The sequence below is a fragment of the Xiphias gladius genome, chromosome 8 (genome assembly GCF_016859285.1).
Source record: "Xiphias gladius isolate SHS-SW01 ecotype Sanya breed wild chromosome 8, ASM1685928v1, whole genome shotgun sequence".
NCBI lineage: Eukaryota > Metazoa > Chordata > Actinopteri > Istiophoriformes > Xiphiidae > Xiphias > Xiphias gladius.
The window spans coordinates 2,888,702-2,905,993 of NC_053407.1; the positions used below are offsets into that span (position 1 = coordinate 2,888,702).

At 38.5% G+C, this 17,292-nt stretch overlaps 1 protein-coding gene across 1 annotated transcript; it reads left to right on the forward strand.

The window, feature by feature from the left end:
• The first annotated feature begins 1,749 nt into the window (after nt 1-1,749).
• cotl1 (coactosin-like F-actin binding protein 1) lies at nt 1,750-16,973 on the forward strand. The gene is made up of 5 exons (XM_040133632.1): nt 1,750-2,156; nt 3,023-3,105; nt 11,553-11,710; nt 13,588-13,723; nt 16,019-16,973. Exons 1-4 carry the CDS (start codon nt 2,080-2,082, stop codon nt 13,696-13,698), a joined length of 429 nt encoding a protein of 142 aa, XP_039989566.1. The 5' UTR covers nt 1,750-2,079; the 3' UTR covers nt 13,699-13,723; nt 16,019-16,973.
• Nucleotides 16,974-17,292: the final 319 nt, after the last annotated feature.

The following is a 17,292-nucleotide window of genomic DNA, read 5'->3' on the forward strand; positions in this document are numbered from 1 at the left end:
ATAATCCATCACAGAACCTGTTACTTAATGTATCTTACATAAATACAAATGCAACCCCCGCCCCTGGTGAGATACTATACTGTATTATGTAGCTGTATATAGTTTGTATGGTATTTAAATGTATATTTTAATGTATAGTTAGCACTTTAGTTTGTTTTGTGTCGTACCTACATTGTTAAGAATGTAGCGACAAACAGCATATTACAACATTTTATGTGCTACAGTATTGTATATTTTTGTATTGTGTATCTGGGTACTAGTATTAATAGGCCCTCAGCAACAAATGTTATGAGTTAAAGTGAATTGAACTTCAACTATTGAAACAAAATTCATGGATTTGAATACCTATGCACTGATCTTGTGAGTTTTTCAAGTTTCACAATTTAGTAAAAGAAAACACGGAAGTAATTATTTGGCCTTCAGATTAAAACCGTGAATCGTGTCACTGAAAAAGGATAATCTCGTATTCTACATTTTATGGTATATAAAAGCAAAACAAATTAACTTCCAACCAAAAAAAAATTCCACAGAGGATTTCACAGATACACATTATTGGTTACATCATTAAAGTTATTTTACAATTTCACTCTTTTGTTCTTGGTGGCAATTATTTCTCATGTTTATTAAAGATTATTATTACTAATATAGATAGAAATATTGCCCCATTCCTGCTTGACTTTTCGTATTTTTCCTTCTTTCACCCCTCCTCTTCTCTTGTCTCCTAACAGCAGAACTTATATGTAAACCTCTGTCTTTTCCTCTCATCTTGCTTTTTGTGTGTATTGTTTCCAACGAGGATATATTAACAAAATAAAATAAATATCCAGTCTGTGTAACTAGTAGCAAAATAATTATGAAATCATGCTGCCACAATGAAGTAAGTTTGTTTGATGCTGTTTGTGTGGGCTAATGTCCTGTGGATTGTCTGTCTGAAATCAGATCACTGTGGGATGTGTATTCATGTAAAAACATGATCATGACATAGTATTAAACAATGATTTCTCCGCTAAACTAAAATGGATAAATCAAATACCACAAACTTTAAAAGTAATAAATGGCTCATAAAGCTGATAGTCTGACAAATTAAGGAGCAAAAATAGTTCTAAAAAGGAAAATGAAAGTATTCTTCTCATATTAAAAAAAAAGTTTATTCATTTGAGTAGCATGTTACTATCGGTGTCGTCACCCGATTAGTGTGAGATACCATAACTTACTTACACGTCTGACTGCTAAATTTGTAATTGCCATTTGTGCACTTTGTGAATGAGTATAATATCCCAGCAGTCGGGGCGGCACGGTGGTTAGCACCGTCGCCTCACAGAAAGCAGGTTCTGGGTTTGAACCCCTGATGGGCTGGGGCCTTTCTGTGTGGAGTTTGCCGGCATGGCTTTCCTCCGGGCACTCCGGCTTCCTCCCACAGTCCAGAGACACGCATGTTAAGTTAATTGACGACTGTAAATTGCCCGTAGGTGTGAATGTGAGTGGGAGTGGTTGTTTGTCTCTATATACCGGCCCTGTGATAGACTGGCAACCTGTCCGGGATGTACCCCGCCTCTCGTGCAACGTCAGCTGGGAATGCCCCCAACCCCGAAAAAAAGCGGTACAGCTAAAGGATGGATGGATGGATCGCAGCAGTGTTCTGGCGCCAGCCAGTCTCGATTACTGACTTTATTTTGAAAGTCCGTACCGGCAAACGTAGTTGTATGTCAGCTGTGCCTTGACACCGGCCCTCATACCCTCGAACGCATAGGGAGGAGGTGAATCCAGCGTCTGGGGGACTTCTCTGTTTGTCAGCTGGCAACCCGATTGACTAACATCACCAACGCCCATAAAGTGGCAATATACAGGAAATGAACCGAGCTGCTAGAAGTGTCGTCTCTTTCCGTTAAATCTGACCGGCTCAATTGTTCCAGTTGTGATTTTGGAGTGAAGCCTGTTGTATAACGATATCAGTTATAGTTATCTGATGTATAGCATCAACTGTATGAGTTAGCGGCATTATTACTGTGTAGCTAGCTCCCCTTTGTTTGGACTGATACAACGTAGACTTCGACTGTTTTACTCCTGTCCACCCGAAAAATGGCAACCCAAATCGATAAAGAGGCTTGCAGAGAGGCTTACAACCAAGTCAGAGACGACAACACGGATACCAATTGGTGAGGTTACCCATGGTTACCTATTATACTCCGTTGAAGAATGTGACTATTGTATATGGTCATGTATATTTGCAAAACTGGATGTGGCATACATATAACTGAGGACCTCGCCTGAATACTCGATAGCCATTATTTACTTCGACAACCATATAATACACCAAGCAGCCTGTTTTCTTCGATCTAATCTCAATTAAAATTTTAATTCATATAGCCTGTTACCGCACTGCTGCGCTGTCTTGTCGCGGGAGAAGGGTGCGAAAATAAGAGGCGGACTTCTTTATAAAAGTTTATATTTTATTTAAATACGAAGCGTTTGCTTAACTGGATACATGCCGATTGACAGATAGACTCATAAAGACGTACAACTTGTAAATAATTGTATTTTATGCTACATATACTTTTGCAGTTAGGCAAAGTACTTTAATTTAATCGATATTTTAAAGTAGTTCGACCTGCTGACGATGAATACCCAGAACTGAGATCTTCCTATATTGTTTCACACTTACCATGTGAAACCCTTATTCCAGTGCCTGTGCTTATAACAATAATAACTAAATACATGGAGCTTTCAATGTTCTGTCATTTTGATCTGGCTGATCTGTATTCTGGCTATTTATCGGCCACACATGCACAGTTATCAGGCCCAGCGGGGCAGAAGTAATTTCCTTTGTCCTGAATTCAGAGAGGATAACGTTATAGTAGTGACACTTACAAAAGGCTGACACACAGCTGCCACATTGCATGGGCGTCTTAGGCATTTTGTGCATTGCTTGAATGAGTTTGCATACAATGCCATCGCTTTTAATCAACAGATCATGTATGGATAATGTATTGAGTAACAATGCACGTGTATCTGCATCTTCCAGGGCTGTGTTTAAGTATGAGGGTTCCATGATTGTGCCTGCAGGACAAGGAACTGACTATGAGGACTTCAAGAGGATGTGCACAGGTAAAGAGCAGATTTTATTACCTACAAGGAGGTAATAAAAAGAAGTTACGTTTTCACCCATGTCTGTTTGTTGGTTTTTTTATTTGTCAGCAGGATTATGCAAAAACTACTTAACTGATTTGCACTAAACTCGGTTGAGGGATGGGGAATAGGCCAGGGAAAAACATATTCAAGTTTGGTGCTGATCCGGTTCAAGGGTGGGATCCAGGAATTTTTCTTATCACTTTCCTTAACACTGCGAGATAGGGCATTTCTTGCCGTGGCGGAAGTATGTGTTCTACTGAGCATCAGTCTAGTTTCAAATGCGCCACCCCAGTTGCCACCAAGCCCTGTCAGTGTAATGTTTTGGGGAAACATTTCTCCCTGCTGCTGACTTGTCTAGATTTTGTGGTTTATGTTTGTGTGGCCTGTGCATGCTCCCTCTCTGGACAGGTTAAACAGCCTGTGCCACACAACTTGACTTGGTAAGACACTAATCTTTTAAGACTCTGCACTCTCTCACCTATTTACCTCTAGGCCTGTGACTTCGCTGTTAAAGCACTTAACACTGTATGCATTGCATTGCATAATCTGGTCTACAGTATCCTGTACATGCTTTTTTACATGGTGAAACATTGAAGGTCAGCCTTTTGTATATCAGTGCAAATAGGTTCCTGAATTACAGTACAATTGGAAGATGCTGGAGTGTACTTTAAACTTTAGCCCTTGTTCTCCAACTAGTTGGCATTCATTCAGGATTAATTTTTCACCTGTCACTACAAGTAATGCCTCTTAATTCTGAAAACGCTCCTACGGAAGCAGTACTCTGTATTTAGATACAGCTGTATAAAAGAAATACATTGTTATAAACATGTCATCCCTCTTGTTTGATTTTATGAGTTTTGAATAGTATCTCTGTTTGCATGAAGCTAATTTTTGTTCCTCACAGAAAGCGGAAAATAGCAAAAATAGCTAACTAATGGATACTGGCTGGATTTATAGAGAAAAACAATCTCTCACTCTGATGTTAAGGCCCCTCTTTCTGTGTCCTCTAGAGCAAAGCATCTGCTCAATTGTTGGGTGTGGCTGTTTCTGGTGCTTGCTCTTGATGTCTTTAAAGCTTGCAGCCTTGGGGCTTTACTCCTTTTTTTTCACTGATATACTGTAGCTCACATTCCTATGTTGAAATGACTCATCTATCACTTTGCCAGTTTAGCTGATGCCATTTGTTCCTGTTCAGAGATGACACACACATTATGGGTTTGTTTTCCTTATTGAGTGGTGAAGTTTTAACTCTGCATTAAAAAACAGTCTGAGTGTAGGAGGATCTGATGCAGATTGATTATCTACTCAGGCTAGAAAATTAGGTTCATTTTGAATATTGATATTTAACTTATCCAGCTGCAGGAAGTAACAGTAGATTCCAGTGTACACAACCTGGAACAATGCAAGAAGATACTGCATCCCATTTAATTTGCCACCAAGATTTTTAACCCAATGTCCACTGACAAAATGTAGTGACAACCAATTAATTACTTAGTCATTGTCATAAATTATTCACTGTTGGTCACCAAACCATCAGCTAAAGGGAAATTCAGTGCTGAATATCCCCTGATGAGAGGGTGTTTCTCAGGTTTCAAGTCTAGAATTCTAATGTTTTTTGCCATGTAGCTCTAGAGGGGGTGTCGGTCAGTCTGTCCACCACTTTTGTCCAGATTGAAATTGCTTGACAATAATTGGATGGAGATTGCTATGAAATTTGGTACAGAAATTCATTGTCCTAAGAGGATGAATCTTACTGACGTTGATGCCCCCTGGATTTTCCTCTAGTGTAACCATGAATCCATGGATGGGACAAAATTTTGTGCAAATATTCATAATCCCCTTGGATGAATCCAACTGTCTTTTCTTCTACTGCCAACATAAAGGTGCCATTTTCAGTTTTGACAAGATCCTCAGGGAATGAATGCAAAAGACTTAATAAATACTCAGATTTTTCATCTAGCAGGTCAGTTTTCACACTAGTCCTGTGAAATGTCACAACATGTACTTGATAGATTGCCACATATTGGTTTCAGACATTCAAGGTTACCAGACAATGTATCCAAATCTCTTCACTGACTTCCTAACTTTTCATCTTACATGAGGTTGATGTTTTTGGTTCAGAGTGAAATATTTCAATAACTATTTCATGGCTCACCATAAAAAAATGGTACAAACGTTCATATTCCCCTCAGGATGAACTGTAATAGTGTTGGTGATCCCTTTTCATCTAACACTTTGGTTTATGATAAAATACCTACAAAACTAATGACATTCCCATCAGGCTCAGTTCTACTTGCCATGGTAAACATTACATTTGCTAAACATTATCATTGTCATTGTGAGCATGTTAGTATGCTGACGTTAGCATTTAGCGCAAAGCACCACCACCTGAACTGCTAGCATGACTGTAGACTCTTAGTCTGTGTTGCTTCAATATAACAACAGCCATTAAAGTTGAAAAACAGAATAGTGGTCCCTAGAGGCCACAATGCCCATTTAACCCAACAATCTGACGATGTTGGGTGGAGCTAAAAATACATGCTTTTTTGTGACAGGGCAAGACAACTGGATATTCTCGTATGTAAAGTTGAAAAAGGAAAGCTCATGGAGTATGCAAAATCCTCTGGGGACCTATGAATATCCACAGTACATTTCAGGGAAATGTGGCATTAAGATATTTTGTGGTGGACCAAAGTGTTGGTCATGGGGGGATTTTTCACCCAAGAGTAGCGCTAGATATAAAAGATCTGGTCACCAAAATCAATAAGATTCATTCTTTGGGGATCCACACCAAATTAAATGGCCTACTGACTGACAGACATTACCATTTTCAGTCCCTGCTATTGGCGGAGATAAAAACAAGACCAAATTTGGACTCAGTTAACATGTTGGTAACACCACTCCTCGTCAAACCCTCCTGACACTGTCCACAGGAGACAGCTTTAGTTTCTAGGCTGTATCGCAGAGGGACTCAGTATAGGCTGAGGGAGCTGTGACAGGAAGATAACACTGTCACCTGCTAACCTTTGGTATGCTAAAACAAAGTCAGTTTATGCAGAACAACGTCTCCCACCAAGTCTTTTTTGCTGTCTCATCAGTGTTGTAGTTTCAGTGCTGTTTTCTCTGCAGCATGGGAGGCTGCAGAGGAAAAAGTGTGGGGATGTGATGTGATGTGTGTCTGCGTGTGCACGCGCCTTTGTGGCCGCACTGATAAGACATTTTACAATCGCTGCTCCCATTAATGTGTGGCTGGTCTGATCTGAGAACAGTGCCACTGAGGCTCTGCCAGAAAAGCCTTTATCAGCTGCTTCAACAGGTACATAAAAATAATGAAGGTCACACTGTAAAAACATCTAATGCAAATCAGTAAAATCAGCAAAGTTTTTAATAGTACCTTAACAGTACTTTAAATTAGCTTGTTACTGCCATCAGAATCATTCCGGAGTTTATCATTGTATATTCAAGTATCTTGAGGTAAAATCATAAAGTGATTGAATGTACTACTGAGTGTTTAGTTTGTTTAGAAATACATGTTAGCTTATTATCATATCCCCAGCATGAACTGTGGAGTGGGGATGTGAAGTGTGCAATATACATTATGGTTTTTTTACCAGACAGGGAAGGTCCAGAGTAAGATGCTATTGAGCTGTATTATGGGAAGTGTAGGATCTAGTGTTTCTGACAAAGTCAGGATATCTTGGCCTCTGCTGCTTCAATTTTGACCATTATTTCTGTCTTTCGTAAGTACCTCAGCTACTAAACAACTAGTGTGCTCCTCATTTAGTCAATAAAACGTTAGAAATAAGTGGCAGAGTGACATATTCAAATGGTTTGTTTTGTCCGACCAATATTCCAAAACCCAAAAGTATTTCAGTGAAAATTACATAAAACAGAAGGTTGTCATGTTTGACAACCAGGAACTTATGAATGTTTGGAATTTCTGCTTGCCAAATGACTTAAACGACTGACCAATTATCAAAATTAAGTAAGAATGTGAATTCCTTATGGAAACATAATAAGTCTCAACATAAGTAGTTAAACTGCTCTGTTGAGGACTTAGGGATGTTTTTGCCCTGCAGCTCAGACATGAACATTGGGAAGACACTAATGAGTAATCTGTTGTTATTGTTATGTAATGACACCGTACTGCCTGAAGAATAAAGAATAAAACAGAATAAAACATGTAAGATCAATTATCGAATAAAATAGATATAAAATTTTAAAATACTGGTGGGTACGATCTCCCGTACCCACTAGCCTCAATCGCGGAACAGTTAAAAACAATTGTTCTGAGGATCTAAGAGGTCTAGAGGTAGAGCAGTGGTAGAGAAGTTCAGAGAAATACAGGGGTACCAACCTATGTCTGGCTTTAAAAACAAAAGAACCTTAAAATCAATCCTTTATTTGACAGGTACCCAGTGCAGGGATGCTAGTACCGGTGTAATACTGTCGCTTTTTCTGGTACCAGTTAGGAGTCTTGCAGCAGCATTCTGCACCAGCTGCAGGTGAGACATAGAGGACCGGCCCAAACCCAGGTACAGAGAGTTGCAATAATCCAGCCTTGAGGAGAATACTGCAGTGGTTATGTTCTTCATGTCATTGAGAGAGAGGATGGACTTAAGTATTGCAGTTTTGCTCAGCTGAAAATGGCAAACATTTCACCACATAGTTGATCTGTTTGTCAAGTTTCAGTGCTGAGTCAAACATGAAATTAAGGTTCAGTGTCAAGGGCCCTGTGGTGTTAGGGGACCAAAAACAATCCTTTCTGTTGTCTTATTGTCTTTTCAGCCGAAGAAAGTGGTGGAAGAGGTGGAATCCCCAAGATTGAATGGGAGCTACATTTGTGTGTCATCAGTGTAGCAGTGAAAGAAGAAATTGTGCTTGTGGATGATAGAGAACAATGAGAGCATATACAAAGAATATAAAATAGGCCATACCATAGGAGTTGTGTATAGACAACGTTCTCCAGTACTTTGGACAGAAATGGGAGCTTGGAGATGGTAGGGAAATTATTTAGGTCTGATTTGTCAAAGATAGGCTTTTTAATAAGAGGTTTGACTATTGAATGTTTAAAACAGGACAGGAGAGTTTCATTGACGAGACTGTTAGTTATAATAAGAGAAACTGAAGGAACTACAGTGCCCAGTACTTCCTTTAAGAAGTATGTACGAACAATGTCCAGGGGGCAGTTGGTGGACTTTGTTTGAGAGATTGTGTCATAAATGTGGGACAGAGACACAGGCTGAAGGACATTGAAGATGGCAGAGCAGGCAGGCACCAGAGAGGGATTGTAGGTGGGCGGTGAAATATTAGTATGTGATCAATTTTTGTTGAGAAAAAGTTTCAAAAGTACTCACAAATGGCTGTAATTGGTTTAGGATGGGTAGCAGCTACAGGGTTGAAAACTAAATTAATTGTGTGGAACAGAACTTTAATACTGCGGGAATTTTTGGAGATAAAGGTGGCAGTTTTGCAGATTGCTGGTAATTTGCCAGACAGCCTTTCATTAAGTCAGGTGAAACCTGTAGCCCCTTTTTTTCGTTTCCATTCAGACTCTCTATAAAGTTGCCTAAGAACACGGGTGTCGGTGTTCAGCCATGGCTGAAATGAAGTGTCCAGCATAGTTGCACTTGAAATCTGTGTACAGTATGTGAAATAAACTATGACTTATTCTGTTTACCTCATGTGCGAACTTAAATTGTATAACTTCATGAGTAGCCTATGTTTCTTAGCTCACTGTACAAACCTTCTTTAACAAATTCAAATCAAGACTTTAAAGCCAAATCCTGTAGCCTTGACATAGCCCTTACCGATAAATTCAAATGCAGTTTCTCAAACAATGTCTAGAGATAACTTTTAAGAATGTGAATGTCATCATTTAGAAAATAACCACTGCACAGCCTTGTGAGCTCTGTGGGTTTCAAGTGTAATATTAAAAATCATCCCTTCATCTATAGCTATCTCCCCCACCATGGTACTTTTAATTGCTGATATACGTAATTTCAGTAATGATTATAAAAGGCATATGATCAAATTATATCTCTTCTGTTCGTGCAGTTTTTAGCACAACCTGTCTGGCATAGTGGAAATTTATAATTTTTCTCCTGTGAAACTACCTACCACAGCAGTCAGTATACATGTAATTACAGTACATGCTAGTAGAACAGAGAGTAGCATGTTTTCTGCTTGCCAAGATGCAGGACCTCAAAAGAGTTTTTATTACACTTATTAGTCATGGGTAGATAGGAACTGCACACCATTGGTTGCTTTTCTTAAATTATTGCATGGCTGTCTCAGAAGGAAAGAATTTATATAGTGAATCTGTTGGTTTTGACAAAGGAAATTATTATTTTACATCTGATAAATTTGAATACTGACATATTTTGTTTCCAATTTTTCCCAGTAGTATAGATTCTTGTCTACACCAACAATTGAAAAGCCAGCATTACTAACAATAAAGTAAGAAAGTGCTAATTTGTTAGCAATTGATACATTTGATATACAGATGGGTGAAAAATTAAAGGTAAAACCTAAAAAATGACTGGAGAAACAGGATGACCATGCCCCCATCCATAGGGCACAAGGGGTCACTGAATCTTGCTGAATATGAAAATGATGTGATCATATGCTATGGTCTTCGCAGTCACCAGATCTGAGCCCAAACAAACACCTATGGGAGATTTTGGACTGACGTGTTAGACAGTGCTCTCCACCACCATCATCAAAACACCAAATGAGCAGATATTTTTTGGAATAATGGTGTTCATCCCTCCAGTAGAGTTCCAGAGACTTCTAGAATCAATGCAAAGGCACATTTAAGCTTTTCTGGCTGCACGTGGTGGCCTAACACCTTTCTGAGACACTTAATGTTAGTTTTTTTTTTAATTTTTTCATCCGTCTGTGTACAGTACCAGTGAAGGACTAAAGGGGGTCAAAATTGTAAAAATTCACATCCTAGTGGTAACTGTAGTCTATTATTATAGATATTTAGGGTCTGTCATTGTTTGTGACAACCATTTTCTTGACAGGAAGACAAACTTCTTCTTTCATGAACCAAATAAAATCTCAGTGTCATTCCAAATAGGATGTTTTTTTTATCAGTTTCCAGATGTTTGTTTATTTTTAACCTAGGACAGAAAAGTTCTTTTCACACAAAAGTCGAATTTGAGGTTGACAGTAGTTCACAGACTCAAGCATGTGGCATGTAAGAAATTTATGTGCCACCCCTTCCAGTATAATGCGCATAACACAGCTACCTTATTCATTTTGATATGCCAAATATCTATCACTTTGTGTTCAGTCAGTAGGTATTCATAACACTTATAGGAGATATAATGGAAATTACAGGAAATTTACTGTGCATGTAAACACAGGTGAAAGGCTACTGGAGGCTATCCCCTATACCACTGGTCCTCTACCTTATCGACATGTGACCTCTTATAGTCAAGCACTGTGTAATTGTGACCCCTCATTACAGGTTGCATATGTTGCAGTTCACCCCAAAGAGTGATGTACCCTGCTAATATCGTTTCATTTGAATAGGATTTAGAGGCCTGAAAAGGTACAAGTCAGAAAAAAAAAAAATAACAGCAGAAATGTTTTTTTCTTGTCAGCCTGGTTGTATGTTTTCAGACATTATTTACAGACAGTCAGTTGTGTAGTGGACCACTGTGACAGTGATAGGCGTGGCCACTGGGAGGTTTGTGACACAACTGCAAGACTTACAAAAACTTTTGTCAGCCACATTTAGTCTATTGGACTGAATGACTGTTGCACACACACACACACACACACACACACACACACACACACACACACACACACACACACACACACACACACACACACATTTGTACTTCTGTCTTTGTGAGGACACCCATTGACATAATGGATTCTGTAGCCCCTTACCCTAAACTCAGGCATCACATAGACACGCACACAGTGTATTTTGAAACACTTGATACTACACCAAACTGACACAATTTTTAACATTTTAACATTGATCAGCTTCATTGTGGATTCATTGTGTATGGGAAGATGTATCTTGTAATGAAATGGAGCAGCTGTACTGTTTTGATTGTGTTTCCTTTATAGACTGCATCTCTTATGATCCATTCTACCTTATTGATCAAAGACATTTTGTCTAAGAGATACATAGCTTCTTTGGTTTAAGGTGCAATCTGCAGCCTTTTACTATCAGTAGATGGAAAATCAGAGCATGACCTTATATCACATGACAGGAGGTCAATCAGTACCCACCTGGTGTAACAACAGACTGAGAAAATGATGTACAGCTGTTTGTGTGTTTCAGCCCTTGATCAGTCAAGATAATTCTGATTATGTGTAACATTTTAAAAAATCCCCTTAAGCAACTTCAATCTATATATTCAGTCTTACATTGTCTTTTCCATCTCTTCCCTCAGATGACGCTCGTCTGTTCGGCTTCGTCCGGATCACGACGGGAGACGCCATGAGCAAACGAGCCAAGTTCACCCTCATCACCTGGATCGGTGAGAACATCAGCGGACTGCAGCGCGCCAAGATCAGCACCGACAAGACACTGGTCAAAGAGATCGTGCAGGTCAGAGACTCTTTGGTGTCGCATGTGTGGAGACAGAAGTGTTTAAAGTAATCGTTGTCATTATGAGAGTAGAATAAAGTGTAGCTGTAGTTGTCCCTTTGCTAAAAATGGCTGGTTACAGAGGCAATATGAAAACAGTATGCTGGATACACAGGGAAGAATGGGAAAATAGGGTTTTAAAAACAACATCTGAAGACTAAACATGGTGGTGAGCAAAATAAGCAATAGAACATAGACAGTCAAAAATCATCACCAAATGAAACAGAGGAATGAAACAGATGCATTATGAAACAAGTATAAATTGGATCCAAATATACAACATTTGAAATACAGTATATAACAGCAAGGGGGAATATGAAAATGTGAGTAAATATCCTGTGAAAATTAATCAGTTAGTGCTAAATGTTTAAATATTGTCATATATTAAAGCTCCACTAATCAATATTTTAATATTAACCATGGAAAAGATTATGACATGTAAAGTAAAATAGTGACATTGGATTTCTGCTTCCCGAACAGAAGACCACAAGAGAGCGTAAATGAGAAATATTGGACTTAAATTCATCAGGTGTCCAGACAAACGACTGTAAATAAATGCTAATGTTGCTCTGTGTCTAATATTTCATTGTTGTGTTTACAGTTTGCCACCAAGTGGCCAAAATCATTTTATTTAGATAACCGTCGGAGTTTTCTTGTAAACAAACAGTTATATTTACATTCTCGCCAAAACACATGATGTGTATCCTTGAGGCCTTACAAATATGTTGAATGTATTTCCTTTTGGGTGTCATCATGCGAGTGCTCGTAAAGCATGAGATAAAAACAACATGGGAGCCCAGTCATCAAAATTTTGCACTATAGTGCTACTTTTGGTCAAACACTTTATGTGGTACCTTTAATATACTAACTTAGAAATGAGCAAGAAGTTATTACCTTCTCCTTGACCTGGCAGGATAACAGGTTTCTAAAACTCATTTTGACTTTTGCTGACAAGCCCCAGTGTTGGAACCTGTTGCATATTTGCAGCTGAAATGTTCTTTGTCCCCCAGAATTTATTGCCAAAGAGTTTCAGATATCAAGAAGACTCACATAAATCATGTATATTACCTCATGTATATCTGACATCAGCTGCATTTTCATTGCAGCATTTTTATAGTGACAGTTGTGAGTTTTTTCCTTTTTTTAATCTTCAATAGCGCTTTATTGAATTAAATTATGTACAGCTTTGATTTTAAAAATGTCAGGGTGGAATAAATGGCCCTGTACAGAGAAAATAGACAGAAGTTTGAAGAGCTATTGTTACTAGTGCAAGCATGTTACTGGCTGGGTAGCCTATTATCTCACCAGTAGATCACTCTTTCACCAAGCTTCTAAAACCACACATTTCGTGAAAACATGCAAAAGAATTTCTCTGTGCCACTTTCTGGTGTGACTGGGCCTTGATGAGGGATATGTATTGAATATCAGTACTTTTTTGATACCAACTGACATCTGTTTGCTGCGTCAAGTATCAGAAGCTGTCAGGTACTCAGACCAGGTATTGATTGCCTGGTCGGATCTTGTAAGGCAGGACTTTAAACACTGATGCACTGTGAAGTTTGTCAGATTTTCTTAAAGTAAAAAGGATTTTCTAAAAAAAAACATGGTTATGTTCCCAAAAGTTATTGAGTAAAGTATTGTTATACTATCTGTACCAAAACTCAGGCATTGTATTGGCACCAGTATTGAAAAATTATAAACTTGGTTTTTCCCATTATGCAACAAATGTTCTCAGCCATTGCTACTGTATAACCAGATGTATACTGGCATTGCAGTGCCAGATACATTTATTTTTTTTAGTACTCTTTTTCACTTCAGCACATGTTTTGTGTCTGCAGAACTTTGCTAAGGAGTTCATGATCAGTGACCTGCGGGAACTGGAGGAGGACTACATTCGCATGGAGCTGAAGAAGGCGGGTGGAGCCAACTATGACGCTCAGGCTGAGTAGAGAAGTGCCAGAGTCCACTGGAAAGGTTGGGGTCAGGGGGTTGGGCTGGGGTTTGGGTTGGGTTGGGTGGAATAAGTGGGGATTGGGAGTATTGGGGCAGGGCTGCTACCTCTTGGGGAGAGGGCAAGGCAGAATGGAGAGGGCAATTGACGAAAGGGAAATGCATGCGCTAGCCACACACTCATTGGTAGACCTCACTTTCATAGGTACACACAAACAAAGCAGAGGTGCACCAGGAGCAGTTTGTAGAACCAGTATAAGTGTTTCAGATATTACCCATACACTGTTTATGTTGCTTAATAGTGGCTTATTATAAAACAGTAGATTCTCTTTTTTCACTAGTTTAACAGCTTATTAATAACCTCTCAACGATAGCTTTTTCAGAAAATTTTAATAGATAAAAACAGATGAGACTTACTTGTGATGTGTATTGATACATGGATATTTCTGGAAATACACCTTTTTGCTTTTTTCCAGAGTTACAGAAGAAAATTGACACCATTATCACATGGTCAGTTTAGCTTAGTACAAAGACAGGGAAGAAGGAAATAGCTAGCCCGGCCCTATCTAAAAGTACTTAAACAAAACCGCCTACCATCACCTCTAAAGCTCACTAATTAACATTTTATGTTTTGTTTGTTTAACCTGTACAAAACCCAAAGTGTAAAAATGGCAACTAGTAGAGACTTTAGGAAGTCATGGCTCCTGGCCTAGAAATAATCCTACGCATAGCCCATTGTAGGATGGCAAATTGTCAATTTTACATTTCGGTTTTTGTACTGATTAAACAAATGAGAAAAAAATGCATTAATTAATGACCTTTACAGATGGTAGATATATTTTTTTTACCTTTTGTCAGAGCCAGGCTAGCTCTGACACTGTATTTTCTATCTTTATGCTATCTTAAGTTAACAGGCTGCTGGCTGTAACTTCATACTGAATGAACAAATATCAGAATGGTATCAATATTTTCATCTACCTATAATCCACAAGAAAGCAAATAATCTAATTTCAAACTATTCCTCCAAGGGCTGGATCTAGTCCAAAAATGGACCCTGACAATGGACACAAGACAGCTGTTACTACATTAGGTAATTGCATACAATGATATGTCCGCACTGACAAACAAGTACATGTAACTGTAGTTTCTGAGGATGCACGCAGCCAACGCTCTGAAAGAACACATAGTATGCAAGATAGCTATCATGCACACATAAATTCATAGCTAGAGGCAAGTTTAGAAGTGCTCATAAAGGTCACAAACTGCTGCCTTCTCTCCTCTCCTACCCGCTGCCCTCTCCCCGGTCAGCTCATGGTTGGTTATCTACTGTGCTGTGCATCATCATCTCACACTCATCCTCATCTCAAATGGGCTGCAATTAAGCAATATGAAGTTACATCAAGCCTTCATCACTTTTTGCTAGGAATTTTCATGTAATGAGGATGTTAAAAACGAAAGGGTTTCACTTCAAAATGCTGTATTGTGATCATGGATCATGTTGTAGACAGTTAATCATTTAAGTAGTTGGGAAATGACTTCATTGATGAAGATAGATGTATCATTTTGAATTGAAATCCTCCACTTACACGCATGTGTTTGACACCAGAACATGCTCTTTAGTCATGATACACTGTACTGCCACGAGGAAAAGATCTCCATTTTCTAACAAGATCCTTGGTTTGGTTGGCAGCTTGCTTTGAGTAAGCATGAGTCATACTGCTAGGTTCATATTTAGCCACCTCTGCATTTACAGCCAGACAGCTTAGTTTGCATTACAGCCTTAAAGTCAACCAATAAGTCCATTATGTCAGTCCTGAGACTGACTCTGATTCATCCTTATGTCTTCATATTTGTGCTTTGTGCTGTGAATCCCTTTTATCACTAGTTCAAGTGTGTCTTTTTGTGAGTGTGAACAGTTTTGGACCTTATTTCCATGTACTGTTCACTTTCTCCTTTCAGTTTCTGATGGACATAATCAATGTTAGGAGTTTCCGGAGCTGGGAAAGAATTTTTAGAAGTCTTTATGTCAAAGAGTGAGACTCTCAGCCTTACCTGATTTCTGTCTGTAGATATAGAAATACAGAGAAACAAATAATATATTTATCCCTCAGCAGCACTTGTGGTCAAGTATTGAATGTTCCCCAAAATCTCAGGATTTTTAGAATGGAGATCTTTTCTTATGGTGACTCATCTCAAGATCTACCACTCCATACTGTAACCTACTGTGTTTGACTGCCTTGGTCTCCCATGGAGAGAGGGGCATCATGGGAGTCTGTGGACACTACGCTGTAATTGGCTATCCTCCTTACATGTGACCAGAACACTGATCGGCACATGGATCATCACAGCATGGGCCTGGTCTCGTCATCCCAACCCAGGAGGAGCCATTTCTCGGTTGTAGCATCTCTTTTTATTTGGTTTAAACCCTCCCTCCCCCCCTGCAAAAATAGGATTTTTTTCCTTGTACCTTTTTTGTTTTTGAGATGAATTTTATTTTCTCTTAAGAGTTTTACCTTTTCATTTTATTTTTAAGATCATTGTTATCTTGGACATCGGTGGAAGAGATTTTCAACAAATAATGCAACAAGGAAGAAAATTGAGTGGGCACAATATAAGTCATTTCAAAATAAAAATTGATGTTTTTTCCAAAACTTTGCTTCTTGACGTGTCTTGTGTGTGTCTCTGAAGCTTACATTACCATGAACAAAACGGTATTTTGGTAAGAACTTGTAACTACAAAAATAAGTTTGTGTCCATGCTAGTTACATTTTTAAAAAAAATATAAATAACCCATCTACAAATCCTAACAAGGTTTTCTACTGCTGATGTGGTATACTTACATATTTGTCTATAATTTTCAAATGCAGGCTGTATAGTGGTTTTATGACTTTTGAATGTATTGCCTTTGTTGTGTATTTCCCTACAGTATGAAATTCTATTAAAATGCCCTCGAAATTTGCTTTTCCATCAGAATAGTTTTTGTTAATGCTAAATTATCATGTGATAATGCATTAAATAATGCACATTGACTTAAAAGGGCTGCACTTCTTTACCTCAAAATAATAATGTAACTGACAAAAAATAATACAGACTTGGTGTTTGCAATTAAATGACACAAGTCAAGCAAAATTAGCAGGACCAATTGAAATTAAACTGTATGTATTTTTTTCTGCTACAGCATACAGAAGTGATCTGTAAATTACATGTAATTTGATCTTTTTTTGAGAGAAAAAAAATCAGAACCCAAAAGGAAACAATGCTGGACCGCCCATTTGCTTCTCTCCTACTGTCTGTGCTCACATATACAGTATTTTTAAGACAGCCAATTCTCAATAAAGCTCTTCTCATTTATATGTTTTTCTGTTTCTGTTGTCAGACAATAGAACAAGTAGTAACTGAAATACGGCCCATTAAGACTACACATTAACCAGCATTCACTTCCAACCCATTTCCAAGATGCTACTCTGCACTGCTAAAATCCTGATTTTATAACTGACATCTGACAAAAGTTAAAGACAACGGCTGTGCTTTGATTTTGGCTATATATGCTTTTAAGATGATCAATCAGAGAGAACGTTAGAAGCTCATTCACG